The sequence below is a fragment of the Pleurodeles waltl genome, chromosome 4_1 (assembly GCF_031143425.1).
Source record: "Pleurodeles waltl isolate 20211129_DDA chromosome 4_1, aPleWal1.hap1.20221129, whole genome shotgun sequence".
NCBI lineage: Eukaryota > Metazoa > Chordata > Amphibia > Caudata > Salamandridae > Pleurodeles > Pleurodeles waltl.
Window position 1 is genome coordinate 49,913,783 of NC_090442.1, and position 27,986 is coordinate 49,941,768.

Sequence of the window (27,986 nt, forward strand, 5' to 3'; positions counted from 1 at the left end):
CTCCGGCAAAGAGCCCCCGAAAGGGGAGCCCGTCAGATATTGCACCAGCCGGTCTGACGAGGAGCTTCCCGATGATGAAGCATGACACTCATTTGAGTGTGTGAGGGCTCTTGCTCCTGAAACTTTAACTGTCCCCCTAGAGTTAGGAACAGTGTACTTTTTTGTGTCAATTATCCGCATTGGGAGTACGTACACTGGACCTTTAATTCTCCCGATCCCTCTTTTTGTTGATACTTTTGCACAGTCTCCGCTGTGGGATTAATCTTCTATTTATTACTCACCCAGTGTCTTCGACACCATGGATACTTTCCAGGGTTTGAGTTTTGACGATGAAATGGTTGCAGCAATCTTGCAAACACCGTCAATTTTAAACAATGATGGGGCAGCTCCAATGGGTAGCCTAAAGGAAGATTGGGACAAACTGTCCACCTTGAAACGTGACCTCATCAAAACCGTCATGCACGGGACTATAATGACCGAATACCTGAGGGCTAACATCGCTCCCAATGGCCTTTTAGTGTCCAATATACCCAGGATCTTCCTACAAGATCTTGCATTTAGGAAAGACTGGGCACAGATAGCTTGGAAATGCACCAGAGACTGGCTAGTACTCATTATCAATACTTCCAGACGGTTGGCAGACACCATTACTATCCAGATTAACTCCTTAGAAGGTACATTGAGAACCACCGTGACTCTGGCTGCATTCAAGACTCGGCTAGCTGAGATCAACACAGAATTAAACGAGACTAAAGTCTTTTTGACTAATCAAAAGATTACCAAACTCCAAAAAGACATTACCAGATTCAGCCGAGAAAAAGTCTATCCCTACACCCTAGAGGATTTCGAGATAGATGGGCAGTCTCGTTCATCAGACGATTCTCAATCCTCCTATAAAAAATCTCGGAAAATTAGTAACAGTTCATCCTCGGATGGATGGAGTACGGATGAGAATTCATCCACTCCACCATTTTATAATTACTCCCCTTTCCCTGTCAATCAACATGTACCCTGGCAGCCACCTTATCCCTTCTATCAACCACGCCCCTTCATGCCATACGTGCCTTTTTTAGGCAGAGGCCGGGGCAGAGGGAGAGGCAGAAGAAGAGGCAGAGGCAGACGTGTTCAATGGGCCATGGAAGAACCCCAGATGATCACCAGAAGCCAGGGCAAGAACCAACCCCCGAGAACCTAGTAGTGAATCTTTCTACTAGACAACTCTCTGAGATCGAAACCAGGGTACTCAATCGAGGTCTGGGCTTTGTCCCCACACCGACTGAAGACTTTTTCAGGCTTAACTGTGAACTCTCACAATTTTTTCGTAAGATTAGATTACAAATTTACTTTTCAGATAAACCATCTGACAGTACTCAGAGGGATTCAGGACTTAGGCCTAAATCGATTTTCACTCCACCACCTACAACTATTCCTTGTGAGGTATTAGCCTTTGAAAAAGCAGTCTTAACCGATCTAGCCACGATACACCCGAAACGCCCTTTCATTAATATCCCTACAATAGAAAGGAAAGCTTTAAGGACTCTGGATGAAGATACATCCATTGTCATTAAACAGGCTGACAAGGGAGGGGCTATTGTAATAATGAATACCGTAGACTACCGACATGAGTGTCTACGACTGTTAAGTGATGATACCTACTACGCCAAGATCACTCGAGACCCTACCCCGAGATTACAATCCCAGATTAAGTCAATGATTCTCGAAGCAACCAATAATGCTTGGATTTCTCCAAAGGAGGCGGCCTTTTTGGACACACTTCACCCCAAAGTCCCATACTTTTATTGCCTCCCTAAGATTCACAAAGATACCTCACCACCGCCAGGGCGACCGATTGTGTCAGGCATAGGGTCTCTATTAGAACCCCTGTCGGTTTTTTGCGATCATTTTTTGCAACCATTGGTCAAAAAATCCTCTACCTATCTACAGGATACTAAGGACGTATTGAATTTGATCGATTTGATCAATGAGACAGTTTATGTCCACGGTCTGATTACGTTGGACGTTGAGGCATTATATACAAACATACCACAGGATGCTACTCTACAGGTAGTGGAAACTACACTCCTAGAAAATAGTGAGAACCTCACGTCACCTGTCTCCTTTATTATGCAATGTGCTAACTTGGCAATGACTGAGAACTTCTTCCAGTTTGAAAACGATTTTTACCATCAGATAAGAGGGACCTGCATGGGGAGCACTTTTGCTCCTAGTTTAGCATGCCTGTACATGTATAACTTCGAGAAACAATTCATCCTGCCATCTACCAATCCATTTTTTGCCAACATCAAATTATGGCGTCGTTATATCGACGATATTCTGGTAGTTTGGCATGGTTCTCTTGAGACTGCCTCAACCTTCACAGACTGGGTGAATACCCTCAATCCCTTCTTGAAATTTTCATCTACAATGTCAACTAATGAGATCAGTTTTTTGGATTTACTGATCACTATCCAGAATGGCAAACTATCTACTAGCACATACCATAAACCGACGGACCGTAATAGTCTCTTGACATATGACAGTCACCATCCTAAATCGCTACGCAATAACCTACCCTTTGGCCAATTCTTGAGATTAAGACGAAATTGTAGCTCAACCAACGTATACAAGACACAGGCTGATGATCTCCAAACCAAATTGACAGCACGCAACTATCCTCCGGACGTTGTTAATCGAGCCCGGAAAAGAGCGAGGAATAATAACCGTGAAGCATTACTCGCATCCAATACTAGGGATAGTAACAATTTGTTGACATGCGTTACTACTTTCACCCCTCTATCCAATAAGATCAAGAGTCTGATCCTGAAAAGATGGTCAATACTCGGCAGCAGTGGCTGTACAATCCCTAGACCTCTTTTTGCATTCAAACGGTCCCAGAACATCAAGGACTTGATAGTACACACCCGTCCTAAAAACATCACCAAGACTCAATCAACATTATGGAATCTCCCCCCAGTGTCAGGACACTATCCTTGTGGACAATGTAATGTTTGCTCCCTGACATACCATACTAAGACACTGGATTTGGTTCCCATTGGCCGATGGAACCTGATAAAACATACTAATTGTAATACCAAGAATTGTGTCTACATGATCACATGTCCATGCGGTCTCCGCTACATCGGAATGACATCTAGAGCCGTTAAGATACGAATTAATGAACACAGGAGCAACATAAGATGTGGGCGTATAACTACAAAACTATGTGCCCATTTTTTGGAGACACCACACAGACCAGATGACCTACGTTGGGTCATTTTGGAATCCCCAGACTTTACCAATGACTCTTCGCAATCATTATTCAGACTTGAACAACGATGGGTGTTTAAATTACACACGGATACTAGTGGTTTGAACGATGACATCCCTTGGGTGTCTCTATCTCGATAATCTCCTCCCAAGAGATTATTACCATACCTTGCTTGTATAATATTTCACTTACCATGAGTCTGTTTTTTGCTTTTTTGAGGTTCCTTAATCAAAGTCCTATCCTTGATCTTTCTAGGCTAATAGACATAGTAGTGATGACTTTTCTCGACTGCCAATATCTCTTGGCTGTAAAAACCTATGTAATATTACGAAAGTTGGTTTGTTTCCGGGTCGGTCTATCGATTTTCTATTATCTGACAATATTCTTATCTCTTAAATTGACTAAGTCTTAGGAATTGTATCTTATAATTAGTCTATTCCTGACTTGTCTTCTCCATTATCGATTTGCACATTCACCTCCTTTAAGATGGCCGCTTCGCAAATTGCTGGAGCAATGAGACCAGTTTTTACCTGCCACTCCGACCATTGACTCACAGACCAACCCTTTGCAAAATGGCCGCCACGAAAATATCGGGGGTTTCGGTCTTCTACAAAAACTCCTTTGCTTTCTTCCTCCAAGTCCATTTTCACTTTCTATGATGAAACCCTGACGCGTACGCGGTAGCAATTAGCTCCCGCGACGCCTTTTAAATACCTCGCGTCCTCCCCGACATTCGTATTCCGGGGAGAGTACGCGATGGGTAGGTGACTCCATACGAGGACGCCGTGCTACAAGTAAGTGATAAAAACCTTTCATCGTATACCTATGCAGGTCGGAGGCTCCTTCCCCGTCCTGACTGCGAGAGACACGCTTTCACTAAGATTTGACTTTACCTAATACCGATCGATTGGACGCGATGAACCAGGATCACATACTATGGATTTAGCCTTCTGATTAGACACTACACAGAGACAATGAGTAACCCATATTGAATAAATACACTTTTTTGCCCTTTATTTATCTTTTGATGTGGGACAGACTATTTTAAACTACAAGTGTAACGTTGGTTCTATTAATTACAAACAGTGTTGTACTATTATGATGACTACCTGCATGTATATCTGTTGTCGTAGGGGGTAGCTTTCTACATACCTCAACCCCTACATAAGGCACATACTATATATCTTTTTCTAATGATTTGTAACTTCCATTAGAAGCAATAGGCCGGTTCGTGTTACTCCCCAAGGGGCCCCCCACACGAAGAGGGATGGTAAGCAGATGTTTTCTATATGTTTAACATCACTGTAAGCACATTTTCACCTTGGGTGTGTCGGTCATTTAATCGTGCTTTTTAGCCTTTACTGTATTTATTATTTTCTAGGGCGACCTTTTTTGATTCAGATCCTTGACGAGACAGTTTACACTGATGTAAGTGACTGCTACCTATTTACACATATAAGTGAGACAGTGTCTTCCTTTTTTCTTTTGTACATAGCCAGGAGAAGTCTAGTTTAATGAAGGTCCTGATGAAGCATTAGCGAAACATGTTGACCATACCTCTGGGGTTAGGTGATATTTCCCAGTACTCCAGGCTTTTCCAAAGTGGTTGAGCATTATCCTCTTTTTCCACTTTTGTATATTTTTAATCTTGATCGTTACCCCTTTTTCGTATAACCAGTAAACTAAGATTTGTTTAGGGGTTTCTAATCAATCTTAAATTTTTTCACTCTCCTGCCTTAATGAGTGTCTGACCTCTGCGAACTTAACGGCAGCCACCTGTGACATTTAAAAAGATCTCCGGCAAAGAGCCCCCGAAAGGGGAGCCCGTCAGATATTGCACCAGCCGGTCTGACGAGGAGCTTCCCGATGATGAAGCATGACACTCATTTGAGTGTGTGAGGGCTCTTGCTCCTGAAACTTTAACTGTCCCCCTAGAGTTAGGAACAGTGTACTTTTTTGTGCCTGTTGTAGGGTAAACAGATCTACAATCATCACAAAAAAGAGACATGTTACTGGATTATCTTGCTCCTAGATTAACGCAATATAGGAGCAAGCAATGCAAATTAGAGGGTACACGTACATAGAGTGGTTTTGACCAATGACATATTGAAAAAACACTAAATGGCGCCAGGTGCCAAAAATGGAACAGCAGATTTGGCCATTTAAAAGCAGTGTGCAATATGCAGTTAGGGCAGTGGGGAACCAGGCAGCAAACAACTAATATATAGTCACTAAAGTGCAATGTGCAAAATGTGCTGGAAGCATGACTAGACCTAGCCCGTTTGCAACATACTATCCAAGCAGCAATGAAATTAATTTTAGGATTTTAGCGTATAGGGCGTAGCATTTTTTCCAGGCTCCAGCTGGCCTGAATCGAGCAAGCAGTGTTACATAGCACACATGTTAGAAGATGAAGGGTGCTTTATTTAAAAAGCAAATGCAAAAACTACAGATGATCAGTCTTGGCCCTGCTCCCCATGGGAACAGTCCAGCTCAAATTGCCAGGTCCTCCATGGACCAGACACAAGCGTCCTAGGACCGGTTTCCGGGTATCACCCCTCATGAGCTGGGCTAGCTTTAATCTGGTGCCATAGTGAGCACGAGACCCACATCTGGGCATACCCTTCCACTTAGGGCCACAAATGCAAAAACAACAGATGATGGATAGAATGCGGAACAAATCAAACATTCACCTCCAGTTATAGATGTGGGTTTAATCCATCAGTTTTTTTTGCTAGACATCCCTTTCCATTTTGGACCCAGCGATATGCAAATCAGTCTTGACCCTGCAGGGGTGTCTGCATCCTGCTTTTAAAGGGGCAGTTCTTATGCTGTCTCTCTCCCAACCCATGGCTATTTTGATCAGTGGTCTCCATAGTATGGCCAGGTGGGCTTGAGCCATGATAGTTCTTCCGGATAGCTACATAATTGGAGGAAAGGTTTTGGTGCGAGTTAGGGGAAGACTAGGCCTTCTGTTTTGCTTTTGTGTGCCGGTGTTAGTCTCCCTTCGGTTCTCCCCTCATGTTTTCCAGCACGGTGCTTCCAGGCGTCTCGTTGGCGTCTTCTCCGCTCTCGCTCCTCATTCTTCAATTGTTTTGTCTCCTTTCTGCGCTTACTTCCTGGTCCCACATGCTTTACATTGAGAACGGTGCGGTGGCATGGTGATGTAGGTTCTTCTCTCCTCACCAGGCCGTGCCCCCGGGCAATGAGTCAAGGGATGCTGACTCCGCAAAGCCCATATTGCCCGGTTTGTCACAGTACCTCCCAACTGGGCCATGTGAAAGAGGGAACCTTGGACAGGAAATCCACTGTGATCTGGTGCAACCCAGGAGGGTAAAATATCTCAAATGAAAAAGGTTGCAATGCCTGGAACCAGTGTAAAATCTGAGAGTTAGTGGTCTTGTGCCTGGCTAACCAAGTCAAGGGGGCCTGATCTGTGACCAGCGTAAAAGAACGCCGAAGGAGGTAATACTGGCGAGATTCGAGGTCCCACTTGATTGCCAGGCAAAATAGTTCGATCGTCAGGTAGTGTGTTTCTCTGGGAAATAGTTTGCGACTGATATACACCACTGGGTGCAAGTGGCCCAAGGAATCTGGTTGTGATAATACTGCCCCCAGACCCAGTTTCAAGGCATCGGTTTGTAGTTTAAAAGGTTTGGAAAAGTCAGGACACGTTAGCACTGGATCTGCACACAGGGCCGTCTTCAGTTGGTCAAAACTAACATGCTGTTGTAGGGAGAGGGATGTTATCTTATTTGGTTGCTTGTCTGTAAGATCAGACAAGTGTGCAGCTAGTTCAGAGAAGCAGGGAATAAAGTGTCTGTAATAGACCACCAGACCTAAGAAGGATCTAATGTCCTGTTTGGTTTTGGGGTATGGTAATCCCTGAATGGCCTGCACTTTGTCCACTTGGGGTCATATGTGACTGGCTTCTATTTGAAAACCAAAGTATTTAATCGAGGTCATGGCTACACTACATTCTTCTGGGTTGGCTGTGATGCCCCGCTTTCTAAGGGTTGTGAGGACAGATTCCAAATACACCAGATGTTGGTCCCAAGAGTGGCTGTGAATCACTATGTCGTCGAGGTAGGTCGCTGTATAGGATTGATGTGGTTTTAATAGGGAGTCCATCACATCAACCTCTGAAAGCTCGCTGGGGCCCCATATAAAACAAAAGGCAATACTTTGAACTGCCCTGAAGGAGCGGGAAAATGCATATTTTTTCTCATGTCAGTGGTATCTGCCAACATCCTTTTGTTAGATCTAAGGTTGTAAGGTACTCAGCTGCTCCTACTCTTTCAATGAGTTAATCCACTCGGGGCATTGGATAGGTGTTGATTTTGGAAATAGCATTCAATTGACGGAAATCAATACAAAAACGTATGGATCCATTGGGTTTTGGAACCAACACAACCGGAGAATACCAGGAACTTATGGAGGGTTCAATAATGTCTCCTTCTAGCATGTCACTGACTTCCCTTTCTACCGCCTACCGTCGGGCTTCCGGGATACGTTATGGCTGGAGGCGTACTAGTCTTCTGGGTTCTGTTTGGATGTCATGCTGGGTGAGGGCTGGATGCCCTGGTATCAGAGAGCAGACATCCTGATTTCTTTGTATTAATCTGTGAATTTGTCCCTTGTGCTCCCTACTCACTGACATTCCCAGATGAGGGGTCATCTGCTCATCTTTCAACTCCTCTTGTAGAGGGAGGGCGATGTCAAGGTGATGGGCCTCAGTGACTAACAGAGCCGTATGGGCTTTTTCAATATGCTCCTCACTTTCTTCCCACTCTTTTAAGAGGTTTATATGCTAGATTTGTCCTTTCCCATGAGCATGATGTGCAGTTAAGCGATATGTGACAGGGGTGACTTGTGCTAGAACTTCATAGGGACCCTGCAATCTGGCCAAGAGTTTGTTGCCTGATGAGGGAAGTAGAAATAGTATCTTATTTCCTTTCTGTTTCTCCTGAGCTCTTTCCATGTGAACTCAGACATCCTCCCATATTGTAAGTATTTGGGTATAGTCTAGTATCCCCTTCCCTTCATCCTCCTCCTTCTCCCATCATTCTGCTGCCATATCAAGTAAGGTGCTTTCCAGAAACTAGCTCAAAAGGGCTATGTCCGGGGTAAGTCTTGAGTATGGGTACGTACAGCATACAGGACAAGGGGTAGTTTCATGTCCTAGACCGTACCAGCATCGGAGATACTTTTTTTTTAGTTGTGTTTTAATCGTTCTGTTATATTTTTGACCATCCTATCCGTTTTGGGGGTGACAAACCAATGTTCTGATTTGTTTGATACCAAGTAGGTGGCATGTCTGGGACATACGCTTGGACATAAAAGGGGTACCCTGATCAGTCAACAGTTCATTAGGGAAATCCACATGGGAAAAAATATCTATCATAGCCCGAGCTACTTTTTGAGTAGTCATACTGGTATGGTAAGGGGTATTGCTTCCTGATATCGGGTAGCATGGTCAACCAACACTAATATATATTGATATCCTTTAGATGACGCCATGAGAGGGCCCACTAAATCCATACCCACCCTAGTAAATGGTATGTCTATTATAGGCAGGGGTCTGAGAGGGCCTTTGGCTTCCTGGGGTGGATTAATGAGCTGACATCGGGGACAGAACCGGCGTATATCTGAAAATACCACTGGCCAGTAGAATCTTCTTAGCAGGCATTCTTCTGTCTTTACTCTACCATAATGACCCCACCCGTTTGACTGTGGGCTAGGTGGAAAACGTGGTTGTGATAAGGTTGGGAAACAAATTATTCTGTTACTATCTCCTCCTCTCATTTTACATTACGATGCAGTAAGCCTTTCTGTGTACTAAAGTATGTTCCTACCTGATCAGAGTGTGCCTGAACGACTTGAGCCGAAGTGTGTATAAGATAGGATTTTCTCTTTGACTGGCTCGGAAGCTTCCGGGGGGAGTATCTTTGGCAGCCGCTGTCAAAAAGAGGGAAGGACTGCTAGGTGAACCCCTGAAATTGATCTGTCTCTTATTCTCTCGTTTCTTACGCCGGCTCAACTTTACCCGATTCTTACCCTCATCTATACTTTCCGTATGGAAGAGTGCCTCATTCAACCAGCCCTGAATGTTCTCTGTTGGCCTAGTTTTAGAAAAGTAGCATCTTTCTGACATAATGACCCCCACTTTGTGCCTGGTGTCAGTGTTTTTAGACTGTAGTGCACTGGGATCTTGCTAATCAGGACCCCAGTGTCTGCTCTCTCCTTTAAATTTAGTTGCTGGTAAACTTTTACACCCCACAGTTGGCAATATGGTGCACCTATCCAAGTCCCTAGTATTTGGTACCCAGGGCATGGACACACCAGGGAACTCCAGCATGTATTGTGCTACCCCTGGGAGTCCATGCAAACTGTGTCTGCTGGCCTGCCATTGCAGCATGCGTGAAATGGTGCATGCAACTTTTCACTTCAGAAATAAGGCTTGCCTTATCATGGTCACTGCACTTAGACACTGTAAGTCACCCCTCTGGTAGACCCTTCAGCCCAAGGGCACGGAGCATATCCTCAAGTGTGATGGCACCCCTGCATGAGCAGGGCACCCCTACAAACCCCAGACTCCATTCCCTGGGCTTTGTAAGTACAGGGAAGCCATTGAAGGTATGTAGTGGACACTTGTCAACACGAGTGGTCCAACTACGTAATGGCTTCTCCGAACCTAGGCGTGTTTGGTATAAAAAATGTTGGAATCATGCAACTACACCGATTCCAGTGCTAGTTGCATTAGTTGCATTATCCCATGCATTCTGGGGGTTCCTTAGAGGATCCTCCAGTTCGGTCTGTGCAGCCTTACGGGGTCTGGCTGCCAGCCCACCCTACTGCCAATCCCAGACACTGTTCTGTCCTCCTGCTTCTGAGCCTAACTCAAGCAGGGGAAGGCAGAAGAAAGGATTTCCTGCCAGGGAGAGGTGTGACCACCTCTCCCTTTGAAATAGGTGTCTTTGGGCTGGGGTGGGGTGGCCTCTGAGCACCACCAGACTGCTTTGAAGGGCACATTTGGTGCCCTCCTTGCGTAATCCGGTTTGTACCAGTTCAGGAACCCCTGGGTCCCGCTCTGGTGCGAAACCACACAAAGGACAGGGGGGTGACCACCCGCCTGTCCAGTTCCTCCCATAGGAAGGTGCACAGAGCTCTGCCAGGTGGCCAGTTGATTCTGCCATCTTGAAATCGAGGTAGACAGAGGCCTCTGGGGCATCTGACCAGTTAAGCCAGGTAGATGACGTCCCTCACCCCTTCTGATAGGTGGGTCACTACAGGGAGTATCCAACTCCATTTAGGGTTACTTAAGGGCTCGACGAGGGTGGGTCCTCAGATTCGTCGAGCAAGACTCTACAAGGAGCTCTCTGCAAGACATCTTCTGCTCCTGGCCTCCGGAACTGCTGCTGGTCTGCTTTTGAAACTGAAACAAGACTATATCCAGTTGGGAGGGCTCCCACTGCAACATTTTCTCCAGTTCCTGCAAGATTTCTGCAACATCCGTGGCTGTGCATCCTCCAGGATCACAAGGACTCTATTTGCATCCAAGAAGCAAGAAGGAATCTCCCTTGGAGTGAAGGAGTCACTTTCCTGCACCCACAAGCACCTTAAGATGACAATGACCGGCTGGTGGATGCTGCTGCCCCATGGACAACGAAAAGTGTCCAACTTGTCTTCTGACCAACTTGAGAGACAGTGGACACTTGCTGCAGTCACTTGAACGGAACCCCTGTGCACTGCAACTGTTGCTCTTACCAAGGCTTGTTGGCTCTTCTTCCAAGAGATTTTCAGGCTTCAAGAAGCCCCAGCTTCCAGCACACTTCTGTTTTGTTGTGCTACTGAGGCCTCTCTGTGCCTACTGCTAGTGGGTCACTCGTGGGGGCTCCTCCTACTGCAGCCAGCTTTCCATCCTGCTGAAGGCCTGCCCTGACTCTCTTCCAGAGGTTGAGTCATAACGACCTTGCTGGTCCTCAGAAACCTACAATCGTCCTTGCATCAGCTATTTGCATTTGCCAAGACTTGTTGGCGGTCCTGCTGGCCACTGACCCCTGTGCAATCCAGCAATCAACGAGGGACAGGTTGTGGGGGACTCCTTGGATCTCCTGCATCCCCAGGACTCAGCAGCTGAACTTATTCCTTAACCACCTGCAGGAACTTCATCTCCAAGAGGGTGGGCATTGCCTACCTGCACCACCTGGACATCTCGGAGTGGTCTGGACACTGTCACCTTCTTTTTCAGGGTCTTCACCTCCGTAATCCACCCTTCGATACCACTGGCCTGGTTCACAGGCTGCAACAGCAGCTGGGCAATCAAGACTTCCATTGACTCCAGCAAGGGTTTGCGATGCCAGTTCACCCCTATGCACCTGGGCTCCCTGGTGTGTGTACTCCAGTCTTCTGGGTACCCACAGGTGGGAGTACTCTACAACCTTTTTTGTGCAAAATAGTTTCCTGGGGTCCACTGGGAAGGATCCTGAATCCATGAAAATCCAGCCGCAATGGTCCTGTGTTCATCTATGGGACACCCGGTTCAATAACAGCGCTGCCCTAGTAATTACCTTGGGTAATTTCCTGCTCCCCCAGCTCCTGGGATCCTAACACACGTACCTTGGTTGGGCACCTCCATTATTATATCACTTTCTCAGTATATGATTTGCCCCCCCACCCCTTAGGGTCTCATGTATTTCTGTGCTTCTCTTGCTTGTTGCCAAGTGTATATTTTTTGTGTAGATCTCTCCACGTGGAGATTTACCAAAGATAGTATAATTTCAGTGTTGTATTGAAGAATACTTTCTTTTTGCAACACCTGGTGTGGTTCTTTCTTGTGAACAGTTATTGACTGACTATTGTGTTATTGCTTGTGCTTTACACTCCTCCTTGATAAGCTTTAGCTGCTCACCTTAGCGCCCCTAGAGAGCTTTTGCTATCTGGACTCCTAAACACTATCACTAAGGGTTGCCTGGACTCAGGATAAGGTGCCACTCCATAGGTGTGCACCATAAACTGAGCCAGCCTCCTACACTAGTAATGTCTAATAAGTCTGGTAAGTCCTGAAAATCCGTGCCTATAATTAGGTCCTCTGCCAGGTTGGGGGTCCCCCTAACTTTTATTGTCTCTTCTCACCCTCTCGAATTGACCATGACGTCTGCTTCGGGAGACATCCTACTGTCTCCATGGACACACACATGATTATAACTTGTTCCCCTTATCTCCACTGATGGGGCAGCATGTGGGCCACACTTATCACTGAGTGTCTCACCCGTAGTCTACCAACACCTGTACTGCCTTGTTCTTCACCGTCATCTCCTTTATGTATTTGGGAGAAACACCACCTACCCAGAGAACCCTCCCTCGGAAGAACCCAACTTCCATTAGCTGTAGTGATTTGCGTTTATGAGAGCAATGTCAAGTGATTGTGGCCCCATTCAGTGCAATGGAAACACTGAGGCCCTTGTCCGTATTCCTCTATTACAGGACGTGGAGTAATTGTCATGCGTGTGTCATGGAATGGCCTAAGGGGGTTTCAGGGTGGAGTAGGTTTCAAGCTAGGCCCGGCACTGTGGTACTCCTGGGCTGGGATGTCTTAAAATCAGGGGACCTATGGAAGCTATATCTATCGCCATGGGAATCGTGATATCGGAATGTTACTGATCCAGTTTCTTGTAGGCCTGGGAACAGCCTCAAGGAATTGCTCCAGCAAAACTTTGTTAAAAATATCGTCTTTGGAGGACTCTGCAGGTTTTAACCAGCTTAGACCCACATATTGGATACAGCAAAACAATGCCCTAGGGTTATTCTGAGGTTTTCACTTCTCTTTCCGGAATTTGGTTCTATACTACTCACTGTTGAAATGCATCCGTCCCAAAATATCTTTTTTAAAATCTCTGCATAGGGAGTCCAAACCCCAGGATTAACTGCCTGATACACAGTTTCGAGTTCCCAGGTCAGCAGGGGGTGCTATATACTGGCTCCACCGCTCCTGTGGCCATGTGACTGAAATAGCTACGGGTTCAAAGTTGGTAAAGAAGGCATCAGGATCTTTGCCAGCCAGGTTTTTCTGAAGTACCAAGCAAGATCTATTCGGGTGGACTTTTGTAATAGCATTTGTCTGTCAATTTTTGTATGGCTGTTTCATGTACCAGCTGATTATTGGCAAGGATGATGACTTGGGCCTTCAAAGCATTCTGTAGTATTTCTCTGTCCTGTTGAGCCTCTTTTGCCGGACCCTCCATTATCAATTGGATGTGCCTCTGCCCTTCAGCTAGTTGTTTCACCATGTCGCCCAAGGTGACTGCGGCTTCCACCACTGTCTGCCCTGCAGGAAGGCTTATCATCCCACTTCTGACACCACTGTGGCTTTGACAGAGATATACACCTTGGAAGGGGAGGACAACCAGAAAATAAGTTTCTCTTTATACCTATTTTATTGCACTCATAGGGTTATGTAAGACTATGATTTTATGACTTGTTCAGAGTGTTACTCCACATCCTGTCTATCAAGTTTCTAATCATTTTTCCACTTTCTCTTCTTTGTAGGTGTCTTCTCCGGCCGGGAGCATCTGGGTCTGTTTTAGGATCTTACCTGACCTTTGTTAGCCACGTCCCTCCTGGGTTGTGGCCGGCATGTGTGTCCTTGAGCAGATCGTCGGCCGCCGGTATCTGTCTCCCTTCAGCTCTCCCCTTGGGTTTTCCAGGCACGGTCCTTCCTAGCATCCCGTCGGCATCTTCTCCGCTTTCACTTCTCAGTGTCTTGCGCTTCTCTTGCTATGTTCTCTTTTCGTGCTTACTTCCTGGTACCACCTCCTTTACCTTGACAACATGGTGGCGGGACGGTGACGTAGGTTCTTCCTTTCCTCACTATGCTGTGCCCCCGGGGAATGAGTCCAGGGTATGCTGACTCTGCGGAGCCCATACTGCCAGGTTTGTCACACTAATTAACTAGTGACTAGGGCTTGAGTGAGGGTACGCCTGGTGCTCTTGAGGATCCATTTGAAGACTTCTCGGAGTGTGCATAGTATGTGGAAGCAGGAGGAGCTGACTGCATTCACCTGGGAGGCCATGTTGAGGTTATTGTTCAAGATGATTCCAAAAGTTTGTACATGGTTAGTGGGTGATGGTGTTAGGTCATTCTCTGATGGCCACCGGGTGGAGTCCCAGGGGGAGTTCTTGTTCCCAAAGATCAGCAGTTATGTCTTGTCTGATTTGAGTTTCAAGCAGTTGTTTTTTTTTATCCATTCTGCTACGCAGATCATCCATTTGGTGTAGGCGGATCTGGTCGTGGAAGACTTGTCTGACATTGAGAGGATGAGCTGGGTGTCATTGGCATAGGACATGATGGAAATTCTGTGAGATCTGATGACGTTGGTGAGTTATGTCATGTAAATGTTGAACTGGGTGGGGCTGAGGGATGATCCTTGAGGGACTCTGCAGATCAAGTCCTTGGGCTTTGATGTGTAGGGATCGAGTCTGACTCACCATGTTCTTCCTGTGAGGAAGGAGCATATTCATTTGAGGGCTGGACCTTGGATGCCTATTGCACGCAGTCTTCTGATAAGGCTGGAGTGTGACATTGTATTGAATGCAGCTGAGAGGTCCAGCAGTATGAGGGTGTCAGTTTCTTCTCGGCCCAGTAGGGTGCAGGTCGCATCTGTGATGGTGATGAGTGCTGTCTCCGTACTTGGGTTGCTTCAAAAGCCGGATTAGGAGTGGTTGAGAGGATTGTGGGGTTCGAGGTGGTTGGTGAGTTATTGGTTGATTGCCTTCTCTTTCACCTTTGCTTGGTATTGTAGAAGGGAAAAGAGACCGAGTTTGCTAGGTTAGTTGGGGTCTGCTGACTGTTCACTGTGACTGCAGTGTGCTTCCATTCCTTGGGAAAGGTTTCAGACTCGATGGAGGAGTTGAGGATGTGAGTGAGGAATTAGCTGACCACAGGTCCTCTTGGGTTGTAGATATGATATGGAGATAGGTCTGTGGAAGCCCAGGAGTGGACGTTTATCATGATTAAATTGGTTTCTTCCTCAGTAAGAGTTTTCTAGTTGGTTAGGAGTTTGTCAGTGGGAAGTTTGCTGATGATGTCCTCAAGGTTTGGTTGTTTTTTGAAGTTATTGTAGATCTTTTCAGTTTTTTTGTTGAAGTATTTTGAGAGTTTGTCGCATCTTGATTGATCAATCCCTTGATTATATCAAAAGTCTCTTTGCCGCTGTTGGAGCTGGCTCCCATCTGGTCCTTGAGGGATCGTCTCTTGGTGTCTCTCACCAAGAGACACCAAGGTGGTGATGGTGCCCGCGGGTAGCCTTGCAGGTTGATCTGGCATTGACGTCATGGTTGTCTCTCTATTTCTTTTCCAACCTTCTGCAATATTTTTTGCAGTCCAGAAGTTCTTCCTTGCACCAGGAGACCTGTTTGTTGGTTCTGCCGTGTTTGAGTTTTGATGGGTGTCACAATTGGGTATCCACTGGTTGAAGGGTTGTTGCTGTGTTTTGAGTGTGCTACACAAGTCAGTTTCTATTATTCTGTTTCAGTTCTGGCTGGATTGGTTGATGTTGATGTGAGCTTTGGCTTCTGGCATGGAGATTTTGAAATGGGTGATGTGGTTGGTCTATGTGAATGATGAGGCGGAGTGGTAGCTGATGGTGTTGCTGGAGGTAAAGATTGTGTCTAAAGTGTGTCCTGCGTTGTGTGCTTGGTCCATGATGAAAAGGGGCAGATGCTACTAGTTTTTCCATCTTTTTTTATGAGGATCTGTGAGATTGAGCATATAAGATTTTTGGAGGTTTACCTTGAAGTCCCCAGTTCAAAATGCCAAAGACTTTCCTGCAGGGCATCCCTCCGGGGAAGTAACCACCATAAAAATATTATCTGCAAACAGGGAGATTTTGTTTTCCTCCTGGCCAAAGGGAAGGCCAGAGATGGATGCTGCTGCTCGTATATGAGTCGCTAAAGGTTCTGTGCTAAGGGCGAATAGTAATGATGACAAAGGGCAGCCCTGTCTGGTGCCCCCCGTCAGCTCAAAGTATTCCAATGCCATCCCGTTTATCAATACTATTGAATGAGGGCAAGTGTAGTTTGCAGCAATCATGGATATGAGATGCTCACCAAATCCAAAGCGACAAAGAGTAAGAAACAGAAATTTCCAATCTACCCTGTCAAACCCCTTTTTGTCAACAAGTGCTACCAGCAGGGTAGGAATATTCTTCCTCGTTGCTTTTTTCAATAAGGTGTAACGTGCGGCGGACATTGTCTTGGTTTTTTCAGCCCTTAAACCTCGATGGATTTGGATGGATCAGGTCGGGCATACCGTCCTCCAGCCAAGTGGCTAGTATTTTAGTATAAAGCTTAACATCCAAGTTTAAAAAAAGCTACAGTTGATATGAAGAGCAGTTACGATGGTCTTTCCCGGGCTTGGGAAGGACCATGACGAGGGCTTCGCTCATAAAATCTGTGACTGTTTGTGTATCAGCTAAATTATGCAACAGCGACAATAGGTGTGGGATTAAATCAGAACTAAACGTTTTATGGAAAGTTGGTTTCATTCCTTCTGGTGATTTACAAGGTTTAAGTGTTGAAATAGCTGTTGAAAGCTCCTCCCTAATAATCGGTTCCTCCAGAGTCTCCCGGGTCTGCATGTGTTGAAGCGGAGGAGTTTGGGTTGCCTTATGAGTCTTTTCAGCGGTAATGAGTTTGATCTCTAATAATTGCATTTCCCTTCTTTTGTGTAGTGTCAATGTAGATAGTAATGTGATGCATTTCCCCCTCAGAACTACCTTGAAGGCATCCCAGTTTGTAGCATATGACGTGTCTTGTGGCTTATTGAGAGTAAATAATTCCTTTAGAGTTTTACGTATTTCAGTCCTAGCTGATGGGTCTCTCACGAGTACTGCTGGAGAGTACCATCTTTGATGGCCTGTCTTAGGTGTATGGCAATCTAACACTATCTCTACTGTGCATGGTCTGAGAGTGTATTGGGGTGTATGTTAGTGCTTTGGATGGCTGGGCATAGGGCCTGGCTGATAAATGTGTTATCAATCCTAGAATACGTATGATGGGAATGAGAGAAAAAGGTATATTCACATACAGAGGGACTTATTGTCTGCCAGGCATCTGTTAACCCCAATTGACACAATAAAGATTTTGTAGCTTTGGAAAAACTGCCCGCTTGTGTCCGGTGTACATGGGTATAATCCAGAGTAGGGTCCAATATAAGGTTTAAATCCCCCATTATGATAATGTCTCCCTATGTAAACCCCGTTAGCTCTGCAAAGAATATCCTAAGGAAATCGGCATGATTTATGTTAGGTTCATATAGAGTAGTTTCGGTACATCAACGGCCGTGGATAATCCGCCTTGACCATAACATATCAACTGTCTCAATCTTGTTTACTGCTCAGAGCTTAGAAGTGTAGAGATGAATGAAAGAAGAGAGCTACTCCATTGTGTTTTGTGGCTGCATTGGAAGTATATATTGTAGGGGGTAGCTCCTGTGATGTAATCTAAAGTCATCAGACTGTTTCAAATGGGTTTCTTGAAGGGCTAAAATATCTATATGTCGGTCTAAGATGTATTTACAGATTTGTTGGCGTTTATGGGGGGAATTAAGACCCTTAACATTCCATGAAAATGTAGTCAGAACCATGGATCGTTATTTAGATAAAAAGAAAATGGAAGGGAAAAAGGAATCACAATGATGCCTATTTCAGTTAGAGTATTGTCGCATATCCCATCATATTTATAGAATACTGATTTCCCCCAAAGCAGCACCCCTCCCCTATCTGAAGAAATCCTCCGTCTCCACAATCCTACCAATCCCATTTTATAAACATAGAACACAACCAAAACGAAGAACAATACATGAACATTTCTCATGTGGTATGCAATTAGAGATTACCATAGTGTAACTCAGTGCGTGGAACAGGCACCAACTCGCCTTCCCCACCTCCCACCATCGGGGTATCAAGAGTTTGCCTATCGTCCCAGGTTGCGATCCTCCCCGAGCGGGCCAAGAGAAGGGGCCTGAAGCATATATCCGTACAGGCCTCTATTCATCTGTGTCTTTAAGCAGCCATTTCCAGCTCTTCGTAGGTTAAATGGTGTGTTGACGGGGGCAGTTTAGCTTGACCCTCCAAGCCCAGTGTCTCCTTTGACCAGCTGGAATATAGAGAGCGTCTGCGGTGTCCTCATTTCTTTCTGTCTTGCCTGTTTGGCAAGCATCTTCCCTGTGATTGACTGGATGTTCTTGTGAAGAGCCCCATCAGCTCCTTAAAGTCTCTTATCTCTGGTAGTGGTATATTCAGGATGGTGGCCGGGTCTTTTAGCTTTGTACAGTGGCAGGTATTGTTGCATACCTCAAAAGAAATTTCAAATGGATACGTCCATCTATATCTAACCTAGGTCTTACGGAAGGCTTCAGTCATGGGCTTGAATCGCAGTCTGCGCTGTAACGTAGTTGTAGCAATATCTTAATATAAGGTGCATGTCTCTCCCTGGAAGGAGACCTGATCTAGCTTCTGAGCAGCTTGGAGAATCGATTTGTTGGTCTTGAAAGAGTGCAGTTTGGCTAGTATGTCTCTTGCCTTCCCGCGTGCGTGGAGGGCCCACTCGATGCACTTGTTCTATTCTAACGTTGTTGACCCCACAGTATTTCGGAAAAAAGACCTACAACAAAGGCCACCAGGTCTGGACCTTCTGTGCCCTCTGCAACTATAATAAGTGTATATTAATGTGTCTTAAGACTAACTTACTGGTGTAGCTAGTTTATGCCAAAGAATGGACTATGCAACCCGCTATTTCCAAGCCATACCCATGAAACAAATTGCCTCTTCCATGTTTGAGGTCTTCTGTAGGACATGCTTACCAAAAGAGATTTTAAATGATCAGCGTTCGTCTTTTGTTTCCTGGTTAATACCGCAGACTTACAAACTATTTGGGATCAAACAACTAAGGACATCTGCCTACTATCTGCAAACAGATTACCTGGTAGAAAGGTGCAACCCCACACTGAAATTAACTCTAACGAAGAAGAGTTAGTTAGAGGGCACAATAAGATGCTTTCCATCTCTCGGTTACAAGCCAAATTAACCCCACAGTTACAGAAACCTTGCTGACCCCAGCCCTAGCCCTGGCTCCAGCACTGGCTTCAGCCCCAACCTTGTGGCTGGATCCAAACCAGACACCAGTCCTGACCACAATACCGGCACTACCTCCACTCTAACCTGGAGTTTCCATCAATGATCTAGCACAGTTTCTCCATACATTGTTGGTGCTGTCCAGGAATGCAACAGTTCCTTTGGTGCACCTGTAGGTCTCATTTGGGCTCCCAACTGGGATACCTGTCGGATTCTTCAACGGACAGGCTTCTTTTCATGAAAATCTGCGAGTCCAGGTTTTGAATGTCCTTGTCTGCCAAAGGTATGGGGCGACACCTTTTAGTACTAACAATGCCACCGACAATATAACGTCTAAGTATATAGTGCCCCCCTGAACGATCCTCAAAGAGGAAAAACCCTGAAGGGAAAAAACTCTAATGGAGATCGGCTACTCCTGAGAGACTGAAGAGGACCAGTACATATGGTAGAAGACCAAGACTGCAGCAAGACTCCGAAGGCGCAGATAAGACTAATGGAAATTCCAGAACCAGAAGATTAGAAAGGTTCAGAAGGAAAGCAACAGGATCAAGAATCACGAGCACGAGCAATGATACAATAGGAGGAGTGATGATACACCAGTGTGAGCAAGGAGACACCAACAAGAGCGAGACACACCTGTAGGAGTGAAAACACATCAGCAGGAGCGAGGAGTGTTGCAACACAAAGGAGAAAGACAATTCTGCTCCTTTATATACTCCAAAACAGGAATTGACATAGAGGAAGAAGTGAGGCCACCATGATGGATTGGAAAATGCCCTCAGAAGTACACGATAGAGCCTCCAGGATGGATTGGTTAAGTAAAATAAAAAACCCTTCTTCAGGAATTCTGGGAAGAAGAAACTACAGAGAGCAAGGATATGGGCCCCAAGGGGAGGAATGCCTCAAGCCCACCACCCGGCAAGCGAAGCAAAGAATGGCCCTTTGCAGCCCCTTGCAGGACTCCCCAGGGAGCAGGTAAATGTTTAGGGGGTCCTGGTGTATAACGTGGGACACCAGGGAAGCAGTGGAGTGGGCTGCGGGTCGTCCTGTGGCATGACAATACTGCTGGCAGGTATTTACCCACACCTGATGACCCCAAAGACACACCACGGGGCACCCCAATGCATGAACTAGTGCCACACTGGCACTCGCGACCTTGCCAATGGCTCCTTCACCAGTGCCATTGGCATAGGATGTGTATTTTCACATACTGATCGTGCAGTCACACAGGAGGTACCTTCAGATCTTGGTAGGCTACACTCACTACCAGTTTTTGGCCCTCCCGTTTGGACATAACACAAGTTCTTAACCAATGTGGTGGCGACACATCTGCACAGGTGGGAGTTCTCAGGGCCTGATACTCAAAACTGTAAGTTTACCTTTGTGAAAGTTTACACTTTTGCACTAAGCTTATGCTTACTGAAAGTAGTAAACTTACTCAAAAAAGTGAGTTATATGTCTCCACCCTCAGAGTAAAGCAATTGTTTACTCTATTGTGGGTGGATAACGTCCCTCCTTAAACCCCTCCCTGACCATCTTTAAACCTCACTTACTCCTCCCTAATCTTCTCCCATTTTGGAATGTTTGCCCCTTTGTCCACCTACTGAAAAGCGTAAATTTCGGGGGCGTGGCCATGCCAAGGATGGAGTCAGATGCGCATTGCTGCAGCTCCACTTCAATTTGGCAGTAACTCCTCTGCACAGCACCCCATCCTCAACATAAGGTCTGGCCTCTCCGTGCCATGTCTGCCCCAGCTGTGAACGGTTGTCCTGCAGGAGCGGAATTGGCATTCAGGACTTTTTTATACGCCCTGGGAGCTGATTGTTGAGGGAGCTGCTGTCGCAGGCAGCCTATAATGGACAGTGCAGGGGCTGAGGCGACCTGCTCGGAGTCCTGTGATCAGGCCCCCGGGTCTCCCTTGGATACTAAGGAAGAGGTACCGCAGTCAGGGTTTGTGCTGGTGTTTCCCTGTGAGCCGAGTGCAGACATCTGGGTGATCCCAGCCCCTATGTTGCAGCTAGACCCAGATGGCTCCACTGAGGTGGTGCATCGTGGGAGCAGCGAGGATCTATCTAGGGGCCCTGTTGACATCTGGCCCCATGAGAGGAGGTCCAGCTCGGTAGGTGGCACTGGACCCCCCCTCCCACACAGCAAATCAGCTTGTGACCCACGAATGGACAGAGCGCACAAGGTCATCACCAAATTCCCCCTCAAGAGCCTGGCCTCAAACATCCCAACGAGAGTCCACTTTTTTGATGCAAAGGGGGAAATCCTGAAGAAGGCCAGGGGCAAGGCAGACTTGGTCTTTAGCGGCCAAACCATTCAATTTTTCCAAGATTTGTTCACTGCCACCCTCAGGTGCCGTAGGGAATTCCACCCAATCACAGACTTCCTCAACAAAAAACAAATCAGATGCCAATCCCTTCAGTCTGTCTTTCCAATGGGGTGCGGTTTCACAGTCGGAAGAGGACTGGTCCCTGCTGGATCTGCTATCAGATGGGGTGAACAGCACAGCCTCATGGGAACAGTGTCCTAGACAGCAGCATCTGTGAACAGTATGGCTGAAGGTGTAGCGCAGCTTCAGAAGTTATCAACCCCAAGACAGACAGGCAGAGGGGGCCATGGCGGACATTATCTCACACCTCATGAAGCAGAAACAGGAACCCCCTTCGACAGTTCCCTAAAGGGTCAACAGTGACATCCACATTTATTACACAAAGCCCGGATGGTGAGCTCTCCTGAGGATGGGGATTCAACATTGGAACTTTGGGTGAAGAGTTGGCCGATGGCTAAAGCATAACATCTCCCCTCTCTTGTGCACGCACACCCTTTGGTCCTTGTTGATGGGAATTCCAATTCCAAAAGGAATAATGAACAAAGCCACAACCTCCAGGGTGACTCCTCGGTGGACTCTGGTGGAGATACCCACAGAACAGTTGGACTGACCCCATATGATCCCTGTTGGTCTGTCTTACCTTACAAATGTTTACTGCTCACTCCTTTTTCACCCTCTCCCTAGTCACTACCCCTTTGTACTGCACCCGTCACCCAGGTAGGAGTCCTTGCTCATTACGATAACTGGTGCAACCCGTCGCTGCCATGCCAGACGATACGCACACTTGGATAGGCACCACCCATGCTCCTTCCCTCTCCCCCACACAATGAAACTCCTGACCCTCCATGTGAAGGGGCCACCAAACGTAGTCAGATGTGGCACTGTCTCTTGCAACAGAGCACAGATATCATTTTGATGCAGGAAACCCATCTCCTTAAAGCAGAGCAGAAGCACACGTGACGCACTACATACCCTCACCAGTACTGGGCCTCCTCCTCCACAGAGACTGCAGGGGTCACTATTCTGTGTAAACCACATAAAAAATAAAAAAAAACCTCCTCAGTTATTAGACACCCTGGAGGCTGTTTAATCAAAGTCAAGCTTCCTTGTGGAAGGACGACCCTTACGCTTCTTAACATTTATGCCCCGAACTCGGCACAAGACACTTATCTCCGTGGCCTGCTGCGACAACAGCTGACAGTGGTCACTGGGCATATCATAGTCACGGACGATTTCAACAAAATTTGGGATCCGTAGTGGGTCAGGTGAACTCACGTTTACCAGGGAACCGTTGCAATGTCTGCACTCCTCAAGAAAGATCACAGGACTGGGACTGACAGATGTCTGGTACTACGTGCGCCCTGGCGAGGGATTATTCTTTTTATTCACATGTGCATTTATCAAATCTTGGTCACACAATTGTTCAGCCTCTTTGTGTGACATTCATATCTGATCTTGTCACCTTGGTGCCCAAAAAAGGTACACTGTGCTGGCGTTTAGACCCTCAACTTCTCCCAGAGCCTGTCAACAGACATACACTTCACACCGTGATCACTGAATACTTCGAGCATAACACAACCCAGAATGTGTTGTTGCACACACTCTGCAATGCCTTCAAGGCCATTATAAGGAAAGTTCTGATCTCCTAAGGCAAGGTAAGGGAATCACGTCTTGTCAAGGACAAATTCACTGCTGAGATTAAGGACACAGAGGGGGGAGATAAACAGGCTTTCAGACAGGCCCTCCAACACAAACGTGCAATCCTCAGAGGCCATTTGAAAACATACAGAACTGATAGGACAGAAATGGCCTTGGTAACACTGGATTAGAGGTTTTATGATCAGGTGGGGCAAAGTTGACTGATACCACAGATTAAGAAGACGGATGGCTCCTACATGGCAGGGAAGGCTGGAAAGAGATGTTCTTCATATACTATAAGTATCTATAAAAGTTGAGGGTGTACCTACAGGACTGCAACTGGCCTCTGCTACAACATCACCATTGGTTCCCCTGGAGGCCCCAATCTCAGACGATGAGATCAGGCAGTTACTCCCTGCGGATAAATCCCCAGGCTCTGATGGCTTAATACCTGCCTTTTACAAAATAGTCCTGTCAGAGTTAATAACACCACTAAGGATACTGTGTAGCTCCTTTATGCACCAAATTAGTCTTAACCAATTTGGTCCAACCATGCGCGAGGCAGAAATCTAATTCCCAAATCTGGGAAACACCCAGCCCTCTGCCGGTCCTATCCACCCATTGCCTTGTTGAATGCTGACGCATAGCTCTACAATAAAAGTCTAGTATGGCTCCTGGACCGACTCCTGTCTGGGTTGATCAACAAGGTGCGGACAACATCATGAGACTCGCCTATCCCATAGAAAAAGCCCACAGAAGGGATATTTCCGCATTCTTTATCTCACTGGATGCTGAAAAAGCATTCAATTGAGTCAGTTGGACATTCCTAGAGACCGTTCTAACTGAAATGGGTCCCAAAATGAAAGACAAAATCCTGCCAGCCTACTACTACCTAACGGCGGTCATTAGGGTCAACGGTCCCTGCACTACTCCAATCAAACTCCCCACTTATGTTCGTCCTAATGGTAGAAAACCTAGCCCTGACATTGAGACAGCACCACAAAATCATGGGCATCCCCTTCAGGGGCCCAGAACACAAACGTAGGGCCTGATTTCGAAATCAGTGGATGAGTTAATCTGTCACAACTGTGACTGATATTGTAGGAAATTACCATTTTTCTTGGCATGGTTACCCCCATTTTCTGCCTGTTGTCAGTGTGTTTGTCTGTGTTCACTGGGATCCTGCTGTCTCCTCTAAATTTGGTTGCTACTAACCTTTTCTTCCCACAATTGGCATACTGGTCCTCCCATGTAAGTCCCTAGTATATGGTACCTACGTACCCAGGGCATTGGGGTTCCAGGGAATCCATATGGGCTGCAGCAGTTATTCTGCCACCCATAGGAAGCCCATGCAAAGGGTTTTGCAAGTCTGCCATTGCAGCCTGCATGAAACGGGTGCAATCCCTGTTTTCACTACTGGTCACTACACCAGGGTCCAGATGTAGCAAGATATGCTTTTGTGACTCGGAAATTGCGAGTCGGTGCGACTCGCAATTTCTGAGTCGCAAAAGCATATGCAGAATGGTGTCTCAGACACCTTCTGCGAATCGCAAGGGGGTCGCAATTTGCGACCCCCTTGCGATTCCCTGCACTCACAGGGATGGTGGCCTGCTGGAGACAGCAGACCACCATGTCTGTGACTGCTTTTTCAATAAAGCAGTTTTTCTTTTTTTTGTATTGCAGCCCGTTTTCCTTAAAGGAAAACGAGTTGCAATACAAAATAAAAAATGAAACCATTTGGTTTCGTTTTTTCAGAGTAAGCAGTGGTCCATGGGGACCCCTTCCCTTTTGCGAATAAGTTAGCACCCACTTCACGTGGGTGCTAACTGCGAATTGCTTTGCGACCGCTTTCGTGGTCACAAAGCAATTCTGCATCGCGGTGCGAGTCGCAAATAGGAAGGGAACACCCTTCCTAGTTGCGAGTCGCATTCCCATTTTGCGAGTCGGTACCGACTCGCAAAATGGGAATGTGCATCGCGATGCCCGTTTTGCATGGCACTAACTGCGAAAATCACAGTTTGCGCCATGCAAAACTGTTTGCTACATCTGGCCCCCGGTCACTATAAGTCACCCCCATGGTAGGCCCTCTCAGCCCAGAGGGCAGGGTGCAGTTACCTGTGTGTGAGGGCACCCCTGCACTAGCAGAGGTGCCCCCACAAACTCCAGTTCCATTTTCCTGGACTTTGTGAGTGCGGGGATGCCATTTTATGCGTGTATTGGACAAAGGTCACTACCTATGTCCAGCTACATAATGGTAACTCTGAACCTGGGCATGTTTGGTATCAAACATGTCGGAATCATACCCCAATACTGTTGCAAGTATTGGAAGTATGATTCCATGCACTCTGGGGGCTCCTTAGAGGACCCCCAGCATTGCTACCACTAGTCTTACAGGGTTTTCCAGGCAGCCCAGCTGCTGCCACCCGTCAGACAGGTTTCTGCCCTCCTGCTGCTTGATCTGATCAAAGAATTTCCTTTGGGGGAGGGAGGTAGCACCCTCTTCCTTTGGAAATAGGTGTGACTGTCTTGGGAGGGGTAGCCTCCCCAAGCCAGTGGTTTGCTTTGAAGAGCACATTTGGTGCCCTCCATGCATAAACCAGTTTGCACTGGTTCAGGGACCCCCAGTCCCTGCTCTGGCACAAAACTGGACAATGGAAAGGGGAGTGACCACTCCCCTGTCCATCACCACCCCAGGGGTGGTGCCCAGAGCTCCTCCAGAGGGTCCTTGGGTTCTGCCATATTGTTCCCAAGGTTGGCAGGGAACTCTGGGAGCATCTGAGTGGCCAGGCCAGGCAGGTGACGTCAGAGCCCCCTCCTGATAGGTGCTTACCTGGTTAGGTGACCAATCCCCCTTTCAGGGTTATTTAGGGTCTTTCTCTTTGGTGGGTCCTCAGATTCGGCTTGCAAGATTCCAGCAGGACTCCTCTCCAACCTTCACTTCGACTTCTGGCCTCCGGAACTGCGACTGGAACCTCCAGGACCCAACAAGCTGCTTCCAAGAAGAAAGGACTCTTCAGAAACATTATTTCCAGGGCTCCTACCAGCTTTGCAACAATTTCCTTGCTGTGTATCCTCAGAAGACTGAAACTCTCCAACCTGCACAAGAAGAAGGAATCGCCTTTGGAGTGAAGAAGTCACTCCCCTGCAACCGCAGGCACCTATGACAAGCTACAACCAGCTGCATGGATCCCCTCCCCTGCTGAGCTGCAAGGATCCTGCCTCACAGGTGGTGGTCCGAAATAGTCCGCTTGGTCCTTTCTGCCAGCTCTCCAACTTTGGTGAAGGTAAGCCTTTGCCTTCCCACGCAGGACAGTACCTCCGTGCAATGCGTCTCTTGCAGCTGCCAAGGCTTGTTTGCATCTCCTCCAAGGGATCTTCAGGCGACATGTAGCTCCAGCCCCAAGCACTCCTTCCTGCAAAGCATAGCCTCCTGCGTGGTTCAACTAAGCGGCGTGGGATCCCCTTTGTAGTGCTGCGTGGGCTTCTTCTGCTACTCCTGTGTCCCCGTCCTGTGGGTGCTGCCTCTGCTCCTGTGGACTCTCTGCGACGGTGAGGGTTCCCAGTGACCCCCTCTCCAGGGTTGAGTCCTCCTGAGCCTTGTTAGTCCCCGGGGGCACCTCTTTTCCACTAACCGCAAGTTTGCCTTTGCCAAGGTGTGTTGGTGGAAATCCTGCACTGACACCTGTCTGGAATTTTCCTTCCGGTGAGGGGCATCTTCTGCATCCATCAGGAACTATTCTCCGGCTTCAGGGCTGCAGTGCTGACCTGTTCTTCAGTACCGTCGACCAACTCCTGTATCCATAGCTGGGTGGGTACTACCTCCTACTCCTCCTGGACTCCACTGTGACTCTTGGACTTGGTCCCCCTATCCACAGGTCTTCTTTCTTTTGGAATCCACCGCTGGTTTTCCTACAGTCTTCTCTTGGTGTCTTCTTTTTCTTCTTTTCCTCCTGTGGGTGGTTTGGGGAAAATCCAGTGTTTTGCTCCTACATTCCATCTCCCCACTACAAATTTTACTTACCTAGGTGGGGGTACCGTGTTTGCACTCCATGTTTTTTAGTATATGGTTTGTGATCCCCCTAGGGTCACTGTTGGGTATTGCTATTTGCACTGTTTTCCAACATTTTCTATGCCTGTTTCTGATTACTAGTGTATATATTTAGTGAATTACTTACCTCCTAAGGGTGGGTTACCTGTCTAGTATTTTGTGGTGACCTGTGCCAAAAATAAAGTTCCTTTATTTTTTACAACTTAGTGTTTTCTTTCATGTGTGTAAGTGCTGTGTGACTACAGTGGCATTGCAGGAGCTTTGCTTGTCTCCTAGATAAGCCTTGGCTGCTCATCCAATCAATCAATCAATCAATCAGGGAATTGTAAAGTGCGGCTACTCACCCGTGAGGGTCTCAAGGCACTGAGGGAGGTGGGGGGTGCTGAGGATCAGTCGAAGAGCCAGGTCTTGAGGTCCTTCCTGAACTGAGACAGGGTGGGAGATTGCCTGAGGTGGATGGGGAAGGTGTTCCAGGTCTTGGTGGCAATGTGGGAGAAGGATCTTCCTCTGGCTGTGGTTTTCTGGATGAGGGGGACATTGGCGAGAGCCTGGTCGGCAGGGCGG

General features: G+C 46.9%; 1 protein-coding gene across 1 annotated transcript in view; it reads left to right on the plus strand.

Moving 5' to 3' along the window:
* The window catches only part of LOC138286975 (zinc finger protein 91-like), a 249,486-nt gene that overhangs the window by 180,674 nt on the left and 40,826 nt on the right, over window positions 1–27,986 (plus strand). Inside the window, exons 4-6 of the mRNA XM_069227342.1 lie at window positions 286–941; window positions 1,352–2,755; window positions 4,650–4,696. Of these exons, the coding sequence (XP_069083443.1) occupies window positions 286–941; window positions 1,352–2,755; window positions 4,650–4,696 (2,107 nt within the window). The remainder of the gene's footprint in view (window positions 1–285; window positions 942–1,351; window positions 2,756–4,649; window positions 4,697–27,986) is intronic.